The sequence below is a fragment of the Colias philodice genome, chromosome 7 (assembly GCF_061535455.1).
Source record: "Colias philodice isolate Cphi_HAF_F1 chromosome 7, ilColPhil1 Martin Lab GWU primary, whole genome shotgun sequence".
NCBI classification, from domain to species: Eukaryota; Metazoa; Arthropoda; class Insecta; order Lepidoptera; family Pieridae; genus Colias; species Colias philodice.
In genome coordinates, this window is record NC_143092.1 from 7138155 (window position 1) to 7157775 (window position 19621).

Sequence of the window (19621 nt, forward strand, 5' to 3'; positions counted from 1 at the left end):
CAAAATTGCTTAGTCCTCTTTATACACTTAATAAATGATAGCCAAAACAATGCGGGCGCAAAACATCTTGTACCGTTAGAGAGAGGCGCGTTAGTTATTTGAGACATTAACTTGTGAGGACAACAATCTTTGCTAGTTGCCACTGCGGATTACGCAAGCGGCCTACTTAACGCACGTGTTGTCAATAATTTTGCAACAACGTTTCATTTACAAGATACTGTAGGCAAAGATGAGACACTTCCTGAAAGCAACGTTACAAGGAAATGTTAATTAACCGTAGCGACGAGTTTGTCTATCGGTTTTACTTTAAGTGCCGTTTAAGTCGCACCAGACTAGAACGCTAGAACTATATCACCATCAAAAGAGTATATTGAATCAGTAAATTGTTTATAAGTCTCTATGATCAGTAAACTGTGCAGGTCTATCTTAGGGGCGTTGCACTGCGCCGCGATGGAATGTCCGATTGTTACGAAATGCCATGACTCCGCAATCAAGGTTCTTGTATCGAATGCACAATAATATTTGAGTTATTAACATCGATTTGCTAAGGTGATGATGTTTTGTAGTTTAATTAACGTTCAAAAGTTTTCTTCGGCCGTTTATTGGTCTTTCGCACTTTCATGTGTTTTTAATGGCGCCGTCGGATGTGGCGGAACATTCGCTAATGTGTACATTTAAGGTCGTTCCGGAACAACGATGCCCATTGTTCTGCATGCCATATATTGCACATAGCGGTTTGTCTTCAGAGCTCCCGACCGAAACTCGATGTGGCCAAATTCTGAGAATGAGAGCTGGTTTTAATGATCCTGTTTTGGTTAGTGTCTTTAATATTAATAAGGCACAGTTGACATACGGCACGTTGCATTCTATGTTAAACAGTTTTTTGGTTGTTTTCCCCATTAAGATTTTAAAAGATAATTTTATCCAACTCAAAAGTTTAGCACTATGAAATTGACGAAAGGAAGAACCAGTAATTTAACAAATCTATATATTTACCCATAAATGTAATAATCGCAACAAAGGACAGTGAAGATTTTACCATTTATGTTTTTTACCATGCCAATTTTGTCTGGGGAAGCAGTATCCAGCCAGATAAGTCTTACTTCAATTTGTATAAAATCCTACTCTATATTTTTCTACGTTAACAAAATCATACAGTTTATACCTTCAAAATAATATTTCAATCTTTATAATAGCAATTCGACTAAGTATAGTTAAATGTGCCATTGCTATAACAATAAAGACATTATGCAAACGAATTAATAATGCTCCTCAATCTCTGTTAAGCTTTGAAAAAATAAACTCCGTAGAATAATAAATGCTCTCTGAAAAGATGAGAATAGCGTCTCGTTATTTTCTTTCCAATGATTAATAGCGAGCTCTTTTCCGGCAAGTTTCATCGCTTAACAAATTGTGTTATAATTTTTTGAAAGTTCTCATCTTTTAGAGGAAATATGATCTATCCAGACCAACAGATTGAGAGGGTATTAATTCATATTTTTAGCTTTAATGTTTTACTTTACATTAATCAGCACTTTTATCTTTAAAAATTCCTGTTAAAAATGACTATCCCAGTCACATTTATTGAACTTGAACAAGTATTTTTAAGATAATTTCGACTAGAAACCATAAATAATTTAGACACGTCGCGCTTCCCATTTTGTGTACATAAATTTAAATGATAACAATCTCAGTTTCACACATTACACACGTGGACTTGTCATCATCCCAAAACAAGATTGGGGTCCGATGAGTATCAATAATAGAAATATTACTGGAGAGTCGGATGTCGCGAAACACATTGTGGCATTTGCCTTCCTGCGTGCGTCGTGACTTGAATTCTGATAAGCACTCCAGTTGATATTCTTTACTTAGGTAAAGAGGCCTCAGGACCCATATAGCTGTCAACTTTTGTTTTCTCAAAACACCGTATTTGGTTATTCAATTTGTTTGGTCTCGCCCAATTGATAAATTCGTCACGTTCGCACAATTTTTGGATATATACTTACTCGTTACTCGTTAGTCTGTTTGAATTATTAACGTGCTTCGCTTGTTTTTTGTAAAGTTTTTTCTTTGTTAATTGGTTTTGTTTTGCTACCTGTTTATTTAAAAGAGGGACAAGTTTTATAGACATGGTTTGAGATAAATTATAGTTATATGTAGTTAGAATGTAGATTAGCAATTTACCACAAGTTACCTGTTGTTATAAAAAGATGCAAAAAACTTTTACTTTTACTGTTTCACGTCATTAAACATATTTGGTTAAACGTTTAATCCATTATCTAATACTACCTAATCGTTATATTCTAAAGTAACGTTAAACGCATTTCCAATTGTATAATGTGTGTTTAAATGTAAAAATTAGGTAAATAACATTGACACCGACTAAACCGCGACGGAATAAAAATTAGAGCGTGAAATATATTCAAAAGATTACAAGTTTGGCGTAAGTCGTAATAACGTTCATTGATAAACTAACTCGATGGTATCGTGGTAAGTCACGACTAATGAATGAATTGTGAAACAACTCGGCTTGGCGGCGCATCCATTTACAGAAAATAGTTATTCGTTTATGAATTGTTCACACTACCTCTTCTTTAGATGAGTTATTGTAGATTTACGTTTGTATATAATAATTGTACAAGGTATGAGACAAGAAGAATAATTTGGAAGTTTTAGGGAAATAAGCTAGCTGTACAACTTTTATAAAAAGTTTTGAGATAAACAATCATTGCATACTTAGACATTGCGCAAATATCCAACTTCGGGTACTCACTTACGAAGTACGAAACTTCTAAACATACGCAGTAAAAGTAAATGCAAGAATTCTATGTCAGCTATAAAATGAATTTCTATCGTAGTTTTTCCTGTGAATGATTATTTATTTTTGTTCCTTTAAACTTATGAATACATTTCGAAATGGCTGCAAGGGTTGTCTGGTATCCAGCAATTCTGTAATTTAACGACAAGCTTAAAATTGCTCCCATTATAGGTCGGTGAAATAGTTACTATGATCCCCAGATTACAAATTGAAAAAAATATATGACAATCTTATTCTTTTCTTATAAAGAAAAAAAATCTACAGAATATTCAAAAAAAAGGAGATGTTAATGCTGTTTTTGTAAGCAAAAAACACGTTAACATGTGCATGCTTTACAAGTTTATAGCAGCAATAATGCATACGTTCATAATTCATGTAAAATGTGGCGAGATTTATGTTATAGCACCTGCGTATTCACGGTTTATTAAACTTGTATCATAACTATATATATGTGGTTCAATTGTCGCATAGCGTTGAATGAATCATGATAGAACCTGGCAGTCTAGTCTAGCCTGATCTATACTGTGGACTAGGGGCGGCTTTCAAATAGAGGTTCAAACCGTTAGAAATATATCGGTTGTCACTTTAAAACGGCTTATACCAGATCGTTTTAAGAAGATAACATATCTATTGCTTACTTAATTTTTATTTGAAATCTATAATGCATGTTTGTTTTAGTATTTTAGTCATGAATGTCGCCATTAATTGTTTTGTTTTCAATCTTCATTTAGTTACCTATTGTACATTGTAATCAATTGTAAAGTACATTTACAAGTACATACTATCTTAAAAAAGAATTAATTTAGAAAATATAAATAATACCTAGGTTGTTGAAGCATAATATAATTAACTTATTATCTTAAATTATTAAAATTATAAAAATAAATGCTTCCCTGTCTTATAATAATTGCGTAAAATTATATAACAGTGTCTTATTGCAATTAGGTAATGCATTAAAAAACTCCGAATGCACCTGCTCACAAACCAAACAGGCACACAGACAGATGTTGCAAACACGTTGTTGAACATTTGACCTGATACACCTTTCGATTTTGAATATTAATGTCCTTTTAAAGGTTGTTTGAAAAACAAAAACAAACTGGTGCGAGGTATATGCGATGAAAAACTTTCTGCTAACATCTCGATGATTGCTCGTAATCATCGGGGAACTTTTTATCGTTTTTCTTAATGAGTGATTAACGATTAGATACATTTTATTTACTTTGTATCGTTAGTTTTTATGGTAGCTTCGTTTATATTAGAAATAAACTCACATCTTGTGTTTACTTTTTATTCAGTACCTATTTGAAATAAATGCATGTAAGTATAATTTTATAAACTGTAACCGGTTTGGCTCGAACGTGGTCAGGTAAATAAAAAGGATTTATGTTTTTAATTATAAATGAGAATAATAATTGAAGCAGACTTAAATGTCTGACTTTTCTAAATTATTTACGCTTAGCTGAGTGTGATCCTGTATCCTGTGGATGTTCTATCTTTAATTGATGACTTTGATTTATGAATTGAATGAAAAATATCTATTTAATAGTAACCATGTATTAAACTGTAACAAACAATATCATTTTTATTTCTTTCTGTTAATTGAACAAATCATATATAGAACCAGTTAAAATTCTTAAAAGAATCGGTTTGATATTTTCACCATAAACACAAACTAATAGTCAATCTTTTTCTCTTTACCTTCGTACACATTTAGTAGGAAAACAGTGTTTTACTACACTACAACATGAATATAAAATGCATCACACAACGTGCGTAGATGCGTTTACAATTGGCGCCAAGAAAACCTCAAGTATTCAACCCCATGCTTTTAGTCGGGTTGTGGTAGAGACTATCAGACTAGAGTACGAAACACTTATAAAATTCACGCGTGCGCAGACTGCTATGCTTCAATTGTCCATGCAGATAGAAACGTCTAGCCTTAGGAATTTTTAAACATGTTTACGGAACCATATTTTACTGGATAAATATATGACCGGCTATATCGTATAATTCAGGAAAATATTGAATTTTTACTGATATAAATTAGTTAAATGCAATAACTGTCTGGACACTTAATTAGACAAAAAATTTCAACATGCTTACCACTTTGACTTTACAATTCCTATATGATAAAAATACTTATGAATATATCTTACATATTTTAACTTTACGAAAGTCGCAACTTAACACAAAAACAACACACAAAAACTTGTACGAAAATATTTTTCTTCTATTTCGGTTAGGCAATCTAAATCTAATCTTTGATAAACGGTCGACTGCGCCAAGATATTTATTTTTGTTGGATAATTATGCTATAACGCTATTCAGTAGTGGATTGCGAAACTATTGAATGTGAGCATGACTAACACGTAAAACGCGTGGAATTTGATAATCAAATGGAACTTAAATTTTGTGAACTGAACGTGCTTTTTCATAAAATGGTAAAAAATAAATACTTACAACATTTTTAAAAGCAATATCTTTTAAGGAAGAATGAAGTTTTAAATGTAGAAAGTGTCAATCTACAGGTGTTAATCTCCAAATCTTTCTAAAATTTCCAATTAGATAAGCGTATCCAATAGCAACAAAATGAAAAAGGGATAAATTGAGGAGATACGACGTTTGCAAAAAATACAATCTACTTAGTGCAGATAATAAATTCTGATATTTACTATCAAATTATAGAAGTGGTTCCTGTGTGGAGCAAGAACTTGGTACAGTTAAGTCTATGTTCACCAGCAGGAAGTTCAGCCAATGAAAGATTAATGTAATTGCAGGCTGATTGCTTCGATAGTTATAAATTATGGAACGACGTTATCTTGGGGAAATGAATATTTATTCCCATACTGAATTTTATAGAAGTGCTTGAGCTTTTGTTTTTCAAAAAAAAGGATCAAATTTTCAATATGAAAAAAATATATAGAATGCTTGAGCTTTTGTTTTAAAAAAAAAATGATCAAATTTTCAATATGAAATGGTTAAAAAGATATGATGTGCTAAAATATACATCATATTTATTTTTCTAGAGAGATGTACTACATTAAATTTAATAAAAGAATGGTAAGTTTACATTATTGGGTACATTTTACATTACATTACACTATTGGGTATCAATTGAGCTGGATTGATGAAAAAGCAGTTTTCAAGCTATTGCATAGCTTCTATCGCGGGTCAAGGCCCGGGGACCGAATCCAGAAATTTAGTAACGAAAAACCTCACGCTCGTGCACGTGTGGCTTGAAGGCATAGCATGCAATAGATTTACCGCGGCAGTCCCCGAGTGCCACACGACTTTTTTAAATTAACTTTTCAATATTCTGGAATGTTCGTAAAACTCTTATGTTATCAAACAGTATACAATAAATCAAACAGACACAAATTAAACGGTACACCGCGATCGGCGCAAATCACAAAGAAAGAGAAATTATATAAGCCAAGTTATGACACAATGCTTATATAACCTCAAGATGTTGACGCGTGAGTGGTCAAGATGCAAATTGGTTGTGTCCGCACAAGAGACTGGGTCAGAACAATCTTGTTAGCTTTTTGTAACCATATTAGGAACGTCTTTTCACTGCTGAATGATTATAAGATTTAAGCTCGTGTTAACAAAGGTCACATCTGGTTGCTAAGATGAGAATTAATTCAAATGTAGCTTACGGAAGTACTTATGAAGACTGCATTTGGTTTCATACTACATATTCTTAGTCTATTCGGTTATAGGTTCGTTTTGATTTCTTAAATTGGATTTTTTTATTTTTATTTGACTTCTAAGTGCTCACTATTACTCAACATATTTGGTGGCTCTTGTAGAATTTATTTTTCGTGGCTAATTTAAATTGTCTGCATAGAATTGATTTTTAAAAGCTCTTCGATATTAATGCGTCGCAAATGAACATAAGAAAGGATAATTATTTTACGACTTTGTTTTAAAAGTAGTCCAATGTAGTTTTGCGGTTACGAAACTGTTTTAAAAAGAATGCTATTGTCAACAAAATAAAAATTTCAACAGCAATTAGCGTAATTACTGATATGAATACAATGTTATTCAATGCTAAATGAGCTAGATAACCACAATAGTGCTCAAGGTTACCGAAGCTTTTATCCATCCATTTAGGTACCACTCTGCAGTAAGCGATAGCGTAACAAATCGAAAAGTGGTTTACAAAGAGAAAAGGAAGCATTAACGTTTGTTTAACAGTTAGTTACTGCATTAGTTGCAACAACCCTGATAACAATAACGGTGTCCGGTGATTATTTACAACATCCTCTTACAGTGTCTTAGAGTATATCTATCATAATGTTCAATCGCGATTTAAGTAGTACGTAAAACGTTTTGCAGTACAATCTTATAGCATTGAGATCAAAATGAACTTTTACGAGCGTATTTTTGGGCAGATCACTTATAATTTAATACGGGAGCAAAATTATAAAGAACCAGTGGTACAAAATAGAAGTTTAAATACGCCCAACAATTTAGTGCGAGGTTTGAGTATTAAACAATGTCAATTGGGCAATTATTAATGCTGATCATTACAACGTTGGCGCTATGCTCTTGTTGTAAGGAATAAGAGAATTCCTGCCTTCATTAACGTCTTTGGAACTCATAAATCGTATTTGCTACCTTCATTGTCTGTTAAGACATCTGTCTATTATTATTTTGCATTGTCAGAGCTATGCGGAGTTATTGCTTTGCTTAATTTATTAAACATGACTCATGATTGACCTAAATAGTGTCAAGCTAGGTTAATTCGTTCTAGGGAAATGTAACTGTGTTGATGGTACCGTTTATCTTTGTCATACAACTTCGCGATTCTAACAACTGGTTTGTTTTTTTACAGACAAAATGTAGATAGAAAAAGTAGGTTGCGTCTACTTTTACTAAAAGTACGATGTCTGTTGACCAGGCGTCACCATTGGTGCCTATCAAGCCTCAGATCGCGTTGCAGAACAGCTCGTTCATAAAGAATAGCCATAACCGAAGTAGTTTTTGTGGTGCTACACCGTCGCCGACGAATGGGAATAGAACGTTTAAAACTTTCGCCGTAAATCGAAAGAGTTGGAGTGGAAACGTAACCCTTCCACTTCAGCAGTTTTCGCTGGAAGAGCCTCCGCAGCTGGGCACATTTCGCTCTGGCACAGGAACTTTTCCGAGGAACCGGGAGCGAAACAATAATACTTCGAACGGAATATTAACACCTAACGGGAACTCAGTGCAGACGCTTAAAGGAAATGAAGTGAGGAGGAGCGGATGCTCTAACGGCCGCCGCTACGCCGAGATCGGAAACTGGAATAAAAGGTGAGTCTGCGATGTAATATTTCATCCATCATACTTAATAAGGACCCGCTTAATCCCTCTGAGCCAATTTGTATTCTTGAGTGAAAAGTTAATCTGCGAACAAAATTTTTGATGGGATTATTCAATGAATCTGTTATATTGCCAAAGTGTAGGGATATCCCATATAACTATAGCGTATTATTGTTTTTAATCCGAACGTAAGGAAATAAACATCATAAATTATTCCCCAGGTAAACAAGAGGAGCTTATCTGAGCACGTAGCTTCAACTTTTCTAGGCTTTATTTATTTTCTTTTTCATCTCGAGTAATTTTGTAACAAGTTTTCCAATTTCATTCTCTCGTCGCTTTCATTTCCTACCGTTCGGCGGGCCCCTTAATATTACTTTTATTAGCTGAAAACGCTTAACAAACATTGGATTCTGAATCTAATAAATACTACAAACGATTTCTACAAGGGTGTGATTTAGTTTCGTTCCGAACTTAAGAAAGTATGAATATTTTAAATGTGATTATGGAAACTAAACTACCTAGCCACACCCCGGACACTCCATACAAAATGATCGTTTTGACAGTCACACTGTAGAGACTGCAAATGTGTGTGTTAACGCTTTATGGTTGGCACATTTGTGAATAGCGTAAAAAAAAAATTCGCGTTTTTCTGATGAAATACATCCGTAAACAGCACAATATCTAACCATTTTCTACGAAAAACGATAATCACAAATCCAAAATAATAAAATTACTTTAAGTCAATTTGATTAATGTTGTCAATCTTCGTTGCGTATCGTCCTTGCAGAAAAATATGGCCCATTTTATGTCTGATCGCGTGGGGGTGAGGTAAGTTTAATTTTGGCGGGAGGCGGAGAGTGTCCGTTCTGTAGCGTTTAGCTACTATTATGTATTCTGTGACCTAACCATAAATTGAAACTGGATTAATCGCGCTCTGTTGATTCATTGGTTTATGTAATTTTATTATTAGTCAACATTGGGTCCGTACCAATGTTTACAGGATTGATCTAATCGGAATCCTCATTATCTTTATTCGCAGTCGATAGAAAGTTTGTCCATAATTCTCGTCTGCTCAATTTGGGGTAGGCTTAGTTGTTGATAAGACGTTGTCTTATAATCTGGCTCTTAGTACTACCGGTTTTATTAAGGGACAACTTTATCGCGTCATGATTTGACGTCACTAACATTAGCTTTATCGCTCTATTTAGTGGTTCCTCGCTCAAATAGTTTTATTACGTAACATTTTGTTTCCCGAACATTAACTAACGATCGCTTTGTCTCAGTTTGTTAATAACGAAATATTCAGCAATGAATTCAAGGTCGTGTGATTTCAACACGCTATTGTTTTGTTTTTTATTTAACTGTACTTATTATGAGTTTAGCTACAACTAGCAATGGTTGTCAATCATATAGTATCTATATAAGTATAGAGTTCAAGAACGGGTGATTAAAAATATGTTATTAATTTATTTTCAAACATATCTCACGACCAAAAAGTACACGATCGCTTGCGTGGCGGTTAATATTAATGATGATGAATATATTATTGTTAGTGTAACAAGGGTATTATTTGAAATATAAGCAAACAAAAATTCATAATAGTTCTTCATCACTATTATTGTTTATAAACATTGCTTTATGAGGCGATACTATAGATAGCATAGTTTGTCGCCTAGGCCCTATTAGCATCGTTCTCTAAGTATAAACAATTGAAAAATGGACTATACGTGGAACAATCACTATACTAAAGTACGCGTTCAAAAACAATACGTCTGTGTACGTACAGATAAATCTCTTTCCGTAACAATGAGGGCTATCTTAGTTCTCCGTACCGCTAACTCTGTTGTTTTATGCAACTATGTACATTGTCTTTTTTATGTGCCTGTTAATAACCATCACGACTGCAGCGTAACGAAGAACAAATTCGAAAAATAATTGTTTTTTGTATCATTACAATTACATTACTTATATGTTTGTTTATTTAAGTTCAAGCAATTAATAGAAATCATATCAGTCTAAATCCACTTATAAATAAAATAAAAAAATAATATTAATTTTAAGACTAGTGATGAATCATTATAACTCTTTTTTATAATCAATCAACATCTCGATTATCAAATTTTCAAATAGATTAGATTACACCAGTTTACATATTATCATTTACTTTCTTTGCGTTTTTATTTGATTTTTCCTGTTACATTGTGTATTGTCATGCGAATTCGTCACAGTGACCTTATCTTCTCTATTGTGATGGCTACTAACAACAACAGCCTCTCCATCTCCATAATACTGAAGAACGGTATAAATGTCTTAGAGATTTGAATGCTTTACTATCATAAATCCATTTAAGGTTGCGTTTGAAATATATATACTTCGAACGTTCTTCATAATATTCTTAATACTTATCTTCTTATATATAAAAATGAATCCCAAAATGTGTTGGTAAGCGCATAACTCGAGAACGGCTGAACCGATTTCGATAATTCTTTTTTTATTATATTCCTTGAAGTACGAGGATGGTTCTTATGTAGAGAAAACGTAAATATTATGTACCACGGGCGAAGCCGGGGCGGACCGCTAGTATTTTATATAATCTTGTAGAATTTATCAGTCATGCGAGGTGTAAGGATAGCGAATAGATGATGAAAGTGAAAACGCATTTAATGCAATACAAGATAATTTCTCGTAAGATGATAAAGTAGAAATCTCTGATTACGATGTTCGCATTAGAACGATTATCTTTCTTCGTAATGTAGATACTTTTTGCATCCATTGAACGGAAATTATTGTTAAACTATGCGTTTGCTTAAACTTTTTTTTAATAAACTATATTATCGCCCATACAAATATAAAAGAAGCTTTAAAAAATTACGTTACATATAACGTTACTTATTTCTACTCGTATTTTTATTACAATTTGTCCATTATTAAAATAGCCATATTCAAATAGATAGCAAGATAGAGGCAACGGGAAAAATAATTTTCTTCCGCAAGGGGATATCTTACACTATTCACAAAGGAATCCAAAGCCCCTTTTCATAAACCTCGAGGCTATTAAATTCTTCCCTTTTCAGAGGACATTGGTTCACATGCTTTTGTGTAACTTTAATTACTTTGAACAATACGTTACACATAAATATTTTAAATGTTTTGTATTTTTAATAGTTTTCAAATGTTTTACTAGCACGATTTTATAAAGTTTAATCCATATCCTTTAAAATAATAATTCGCTGTGTTTACCCGTGTATAAAGTAAACACGGCTACAAAATATCCCTGCAAAATACATCCATTATCGAAGTCCCGAATATTCTGTGATTTAAATCGAGCTGAGAACCGCGATTCAGAAAATATTCGGTACATTGAACACCACGTGCGTTGCTCGAAAATTGAATCCTTTCGCTTAGGTTCGATGTAACTAAAATTATTGATCTTAGGCATAAGTTCGTGCTGAGCCTACTTATTGTGTATTCAGGGCGCATGGCAGAGCATAAATATCCCCGTCGCACTCATTACAATAACTTCGTCTCGGAGAAAGGATCCCAGAGGCGACAACGGATCTTCTATCCCGTGGGACGTCACCCATTTAGGTAATGAATTCTCGATCGGTTATTGGCGATGGTACAATTATTATGACATGATCGATAGTGGAAAGTAGGATATTGAATCCTTTTCAAGTTGACATTGATTTAATGTTCGTTTACGTTTTTGGATCTAAATCTGATTAATAAGCATAAGATAACGTATGAAGGCTTGTTTAATTCAGAACAATTAATAGGGACTAGAAAACAGTTTAACAAACAGTGCCTACTTAATAACAACACACATATTTTTCGTGAAATCAACTTTTTATGATTGATAATTGACATTATCTAAACTTTTTAATCATTATAATGCAGTGAGATGCTGTTTGTACGTCAGTTTTTATGAACCGCAATTATGTACATGATATACGATATACCTAATGATCGCGTGAGATTTTGTCGGTCGTTATCATGAATAAAATGTAATGCGTTCCGTTGACATAAACGTGATAATGTCAGCATTTTCTAGCGTGAAATTTTACAAGAAACTCTAGACTAAAATTGGGTGCGTTTGAAAGTGGTGGCTACGGTCTGGCGAGCACAGCTCGTATGGACGTGCATTTGATACCAAACGGGGCCCTATAGTATTTGTTATGCAAATATGCACTATGCACATTCTCTTCGATATCAATGCGATATATATATTACCTGTCTTACCTGTATTCATGCACGGTTGATAGTGTCAAAGCTTTTATATAGCACGGAATGTTTTACAATTTGACAGCTATGACCTGTGGGTGTACCACAATGCCTTTGATATCGTGTTATCCCATAGCTAGCCGGGTGAAAACAAAAAAGAATTAATATAGCACATCTGTTGCATGTTTTGTAGTTTGTACATAGTTTTATGGTCATGGAATCTGCATTGTGTAAGTTTGTAACTTTCTACTTTTAGCTGGCTTGGTGTTTAAAGCTGAATTATAATACATTATATCTTATGTACCTACTATCAATGACATAAAGAATCTTAACGTAATATTCTACACTCTGGCTGACTTTCAAATATTATTGTTTGTTACGAAGTAACTTTTAAATTACCTCAGATTTTATGCGTATAGCTTTACGTATAGGTAGATACCCATATAATGTTTTATAAATGTTTTATTTCTGGAACATTCCAGTTTAAATTAAAAATATTCATTTTATTGGGAGCACATACATATAAATAATATACTCAATACTGTATTGTTAAGCTCTGTATTCTATCGGATGTGAAATAATTTTCTCTTTTAACAAACTGGTGTCGATGTATTGTTATGAATGCGATAATTGAGCCTAATTCATTTAAACTGTTACTTTAAATTATACGCCTTCGTATTATAACTACCGATAATTGTACCAAAACGTAACGTACAAAATAATGGGTAGGTATAGGTAATTAGGTGCACGATTGTAAACAAACAACTTTCAAACCGAAGGTGAAGCCATTGTTTGAGGATAAAGCCAAATAAACAAAGGAAATAATTTTCATATTTTTGTTTATATACTATACCTAATAAGAATATTGTACTTAGATACATATTAATTTTTTCAGAGTCCACGATTCAGTTTCAAATTCTTTCCTTCTGGACTAATATTAAAAGTGTAAATGTGTTGTTCAACCTTTTTCCATGTCTGGGCAAACGGATTGTATGGAGATAGTGTGACGTTTTTTGTACAGATAGTTGCAGGGCTGAATGCCTTAGGCTACTTTTTATCGTAACAACAAAACATGAACGGGTTGATGTGGAGGTAGGAAATTCGAATGAGAGATGACTATCGCGTTAACGGAATTTTAACGTGATAGCACAGGACGAGAAAGCTTGTATTAATACCCACATTTTATCATTTAAATCATAAACTATACCTGTAAAGATAAACAAACTTTTATTCAAAAAAGACGTACCACATGTTTCAATGTTCTTAGTTGACTCATTCAGTCCGTTATCAGCTGTTATCGTAATTCGTAAGCTTTGCGTGTGGCTGTTGTCGTGTTCATTGACTCGCCAATTGGCGCCGTCACTAATTGTTCCAAAGTGACCGTATCGCATGAATGCTCTTAACTATGTTATATGCCTACTGTTGTGTCTGACGTCATCAGTTTTAACGTTCATCTTGTAATTGGATGAATGAGATGTAGGTACTCATCACTCATGTTTTATATCAATGACTGCAATTAGTGCACAGCATACAGAATAGTTAATACATAAGAGCAATTGTTAAATAAATAGCTTGTCTTTGTTTGAACTACGCTTTGAGGGCATATTTTTATCGCCAAGATTGGTAGAATTTTCCGTCTTCTTCGCAAGCTTAATATTCTATAAGTTACAATTCATCACGGGTAATCGTTTAAGAAGCTTTAAAGTTTAAAGATCATATAAACAATAAACTCTTGATTTAATACAGATTTTATTTGATAAGAAAAGAGGAAAATTTTACGCTATTGAGACTTGAGTCATCACCGATGTTTGTACTGATACGGATTCCCGGGTTCGCGAAAGCGTGAGTCGCTCTTACTTAGAACTATTTTCAATTATGGCTGGATCATTTTCTTTGTGAACCCTTACAAAAAACATGTTTGTATGCCCTTTTCTAATAAGTATTTTTGAGTCACGTAATCCAGTGTAAGGAAAAATGGATTCCTCTTTATTATATTGACGCAGTCTTCCCAATTACCTTCGTAAAATATTCTTTACACGGTAGATATTTTTCGAGGGGGTTTTGTCGTTAATTTATTTATAGAAAGATTTTACAACAAATTCCAAAAAAATACGCTCATAAGACATCAATTATCTGTTCATTATTCAACTGTAATCGTTCAAAAATATTGAAATTCATTTAAAAGCAAAGAACTCATTTTCGCTTTTAAAGTCTGTTGTTTAATTTTACGTTCATCGTTTTCCAATCAATTCATCAAAATTGCTACACATTGTTTCAGTCAAACGCACATGTTTACTCCCTTATATCAACATGAACAGCATACAAATAAATTGTAGCAAGGGACCAAACATACACGCGGAAATAGTATCTGATATGTTGGAAAAGGGGCTAAGCTTGCGTGACGGGTTTAATACGGATTTTTGCATAGTACAGTGATGATACGTAGCGAACGACAGGTCAATCAAAAGATAAAGGCCCGAGGTGGAATCGCTTCAGGCATTAATTAAGAGCAATATAAGCTTGTGTTTGGAGATAATAGACTATAGTAGATATTGTAATATTGAGTGATCGAAAACATGAATGGAAATTAAACTGATGTAACCGTAATGTAAATGTATTATAATTACCAATTCATATAGAAGTAGAATACATTAACGTAAGTCAAATATTTATTATTAAATATTTCGATAGCAAATTCCTTTGTTTATTTTGTTGCTATTCGTATTGGACTGTATTACCCGCGAATGCATTTAATTGAGATCAAACCGATGCTCTTTAAATAAAGTAGATATATATCAAATAATATTTACTGTCCCAAATCACCATACATTATCATAATAAATGAATTGTTTCATATTATAGCTCGTAACCTACTTGGATAAGGATGACTATGATATGAATAATATTTGAGTTGAACTAATTAACATAGGTATTGTATGCTAATTAAAAGTGCAGTTGGAGCGGGACTTGCTGTTAATGATTCATATTGGACCTACTTAATAACTCATATTACCATAGCACGTAGAGACACGTAGTTTGATGTTGGGATAACTGTTTTTACCAAGCCATTTTATATAATATAATATAAATTTATAACCAACGTTCTGAAAAATACACATCTATACTGATTACTGTGTAGTACGTAATCTACGTATACATAGTATACTACGCCTACGCGCCTACGCTACATAAGTAATGTTGGTAAAACTATTGTTGAGTACTTGTATTTTAGACGGGCATTGTATGACTGTAATGACGCAAAGATTAGTAATAATTTTCGACAACCTTGCTAAAACGTATACTATAATGTTAATAAGGTAAGGGTGGCTATATACCGCCCACTATCATTCTAGGTGTATAGTTTGTGGTATATATTGAAACCTCAGTAGATCCATGTTATAACACTGTATTAGTAAGGGTGGCTATATATTGCCCTCGACCACTCTAAATGCAAAGTTTGCGCTATATACTAAATGCACATACAAGAAACCACTCCATTACGAAATTGACTCACTAAACGAAACATATAACCAATTGAACCAATATGTAACAACAAGTCCCATATTTAAGAGAGCTTGTCACGAGTCGTTCTTGTTAAAAATTGATGACTCGCAAATAAATTAAACTGGAAGCCTTTTCCAGTCGATTAGTTAATGTCATCCATCAAACCAATTGATGGAGTGAAGGGAATTCATCTTAGCGTCCATCAATTTGTTTTTAATTTATTTTGTTAGTATACATTAAGTTTCTTTCCTTAAGTACACTTGGCCTATTTTCCCATCCATTATCATAGTAATTAAACGGGAAAGTCTACTTTCATATGTAAATTCTGCTTTGGGAACACTCCCTAATTAATCTTACCTTTGAACATGTATTTTATTATAGGTGTACTTAGCTTTATGATATGCTATTATATAGACATTACTATTTACTAACGATCAGTGTCTAACAATATACCTATTTTTTTACAGATAAATAAACATCTCCAATATTACTCTTAGTAATAATTTTTGATAGAAGAAATAATTCAATTAAATAAATTTCAGTGTTTGTAACATTGAAACGCTAAATTGTCTATCCCGAAAAATAAAAAGTAGAAAAAATATACATAAAATATAATACAAAATCATAGAAAGAGTTGTTAGTAACTTCGATTTCCATTTTCCTCGTTTACGTACTATAAACCGATTGTAGTGCTGTGAGTCAATACAGTAAAAAATAGTTCACGAGGTTGCAAGCAGGCCATAAGCGAGATTGCTGCATACATATTCTAGTAGTATCCCAGAATAGAAAACAAGTCGAATTCTAGGCTTCTATCGACCTGAGGCATCGTCTAGTCTATTTTAGTCATTGGATAACAGCATCGGCTTAGGAATGCGTACGAAATTTTCTATGAATTTGAGCTTTTTAGTTAGGATTATATTCATAAGATCTAGGTACTCGTGAACGTTTTTATATAAAATTGATATCTATGTAAATCGAATGATATAATTTTGTATGATATATTTGTTCATATAGTAGCCTAAGTAGATTTACAATACAAACCCAGTACTTATCAGGATTTCCATTACACGCTCATAAAATTAACGAAAGCAAAAAAGCTTCTCCCTTACGCAATCGATGTATTTTGTTCCCAACGAGGGCTTTACTTTCATTCAATCTGTTGTTAAAACGCCTAAAGGGCTAATTTGGAGCGGCCATCAAATTACCCCTTGAAGCTTTGTGTATACTTAAGGAAAGATTTATTAAAGAAACGACTTTTGAATTTGTTAGAATTATGTTTCATTATCATCAAGGAACATCGGAAAATCAATATCTGTCGCCAACAAGCTTTTAAAGTTTAAATTTTGTTATTTATTGTTAAAATACGAAGGACACTATAAATTTCACTTAGAAGTTTACAGAATAATAAAAATAGAATAGCTTGAACTTACGGTACAAGGGATGTGAGGGGTTAGCAATAAACGAATGCACTTTACTCGAATTCTAGACCGAAGCGATCAGAACTAGCCACTGTTCACCTAAACGCCCATAACTTAAAGTTTATTTTATTACAGAATCGCTTCCCCTACAATAGTGCAGCACTTACATCGCTTTATAATAGTCGTACGGAAGGACGTTTATAGTCGTCACAGCGCCTTAAGCGCTGCAATGGGTGCCGATCCATCCAGTATTAGGTTTCGAAGAGCTGGAGGCTAGACAAGCGAAGAATTTTTATTTTATTTTTTATCTTTCGTGACTTAATTGATGGCACACAGACGCAATTAGAGGTCTGTCTGGTTTAAGAGATATATTGAAGTGTGCGTTTAATTTATTTCCAATGGCTGTAGTTGTAGTGTTGCAAATACTTCGCTGTAGATATGAACATTCAACGCCTACGAGGTACAATACACGTAGAGGGAGATTTTTATAGCAAGTACAAGTGCAATATAGCTTTTGAAAACTAAGCTATAATTAAAGTTATTTCTCATTGGTTATTTATTTGTAGATATCATATATTTCTGTTTTACACTTTTCTTTTCTCTTGTTTGTTGGTAGAGTTACAAACGCAATGTATAGTTACCCTTTTTCAAAGCATATCACAATACATTGAAAGAAGTCGTAAAAATATTTACAAGTACACAACATATGTGATTAACCCTTTGAAACATAATTTCTCTTGTAACACAAAACCTTCAACTTATAAGCATTCATATAATCCCGATATTGAATACCATTCCAGGGCTGTCCCTTCCGGTCAGTATCGCATAACCACATCTGATTGACAGCTTTATTCCCGAGCCATTTGGACAACCCTAATTGTCTGGTCGCCCCCATATTACGGGATATTTAATAAACATAGCTCAGATCTCCGTGCAGTTTAATAATGTTTGGATTAGTCGCGGCGGTGATTGAAATTGCATACCGGCTTCAGTAATTTATGCTTTGTGGATATAATTAAAATACAGATTTCAATTTACGTAATTTACATGCATTTCAAATGTAATTAAGTCATAACTGAACGACTGTAATTTTGTTTTACTCAATTTTATCCGAGTAAATTATGTTATAAGTCGTATAAATTGCTTTGCATAAATATATTAAATCAGCATTTAACTTTGATGTAATTGAAACTAAGATTTATAATTGTATGTTTTCGTTAACGGGGTTCTAATGATTTAACTCAACCTACTTTATAACTTTTATTAATGACCAATAATAAATTCCTTTATTATCTGCTCTACGGAAGAAAATGAATGAATGTCTAGATTCAGCATTAAGTCCTTGTTACAAAAATGCAAGCATTATTGCTTGCATAATCAAAATTAGTTTATACAGGGTATACTTACCTACACCTCAACAGAAAATAATAATTAACTGGAGCTCCTCCCGTCTCCATATATACCTAGGCGTACAAGCACTTCTAAATGATTGAAATAAAACCCCTACATACCTATATACAATAGAAGCATACGAGTAGAAAGTTGATTCGGTTTGGCGTATTATCCCTGGAGTATACCCAAATACATTTCACAGATTCAATATCAGCCCCATAACGAAATTGCACTTTGAATGCTGCAGTGATTTTGATTATTAAATCAACGTTCATGTTCGCAAATTGATATTGCCGTTTTTCCCATGCTCTGTTTTGGTGTATTATACGCGTTTTGAACATATTGTTTTGGACTTCTGTGATTTGCTTTGTGCTACGAATATTCTAGATATTGTTGGTAGCCGTAGTCCTAAGTTTTCAATAAAAACTGCTTCATTTCGACTTTAAGTTTTTTTATCCTCTTCTATATCAAAATCGACGGCTTTTAGCAGAATGTAAGATATCATTTATATTTTTTTAACGTTGGTTCTTTTCTTCAAATATACAGAAAAGTTAGTTTTAATTTAATATTTAATATTTTTAGATCGTATAATAAATTATACACGACCGCGTAAAAATTCGCATAAACTTTGAAACATTATTCTTAAATACCTAATGCCGGTCATTGACCTCAAATTTTGTCCACAAAACTGCATGTTTATATCCATCAATGCCAGAATGATAATGAAATTGAATCAAATACGTCTGTGAGAATATCCCGTTACACCCTACCCTCATTAGACACTATTGAGAGCATGAGATTAAGTGCGTCTCTGTTATCGTACGTTTCTTAATCGTAGGTAAATCAAATTAAATCTGTTGAAACCACTGATCATAATATGTTTAGCTCCTCAGCTTGCAGGTTTCAATATGGTTCTATTAAATTTTAAGGTGTTTCTAATAGCATTACTAACATA

General features: G+C 33.1%; 1 protein-coding gene across 11 annotated transcripts in view; it reads left to right on the forward strand.

Moving 5' to 3' along the window:
* Positions 1-19621, forward strand: part of spri (Src homology 2 domain-containing protein sprint) — a 196090-nt gene that overhangs the window by 84484 nt on the left and 91985 nt on the right. For 4 of the 11 annotated variants that reach the window (XM_089697423.1, XM_089697422.1, XM_089697424.1 and 1 more), the window contains exon 2: positions 7665-8122. The exons of the other annotated variants lie outside the window; for them this stretch is intronic. In XM_089697423.1, the coding sequence (XP_089553549.1) occupies positions 7716-8122 (407 nt within the window). In that variant the 5' untranslated portion in view covers positions 7665-7715. The remainder of the gene's footprint in view (positions 1-7664; positions 8123-19621) is intronic. 11 annotated transcript variants of the gene reach the window in all.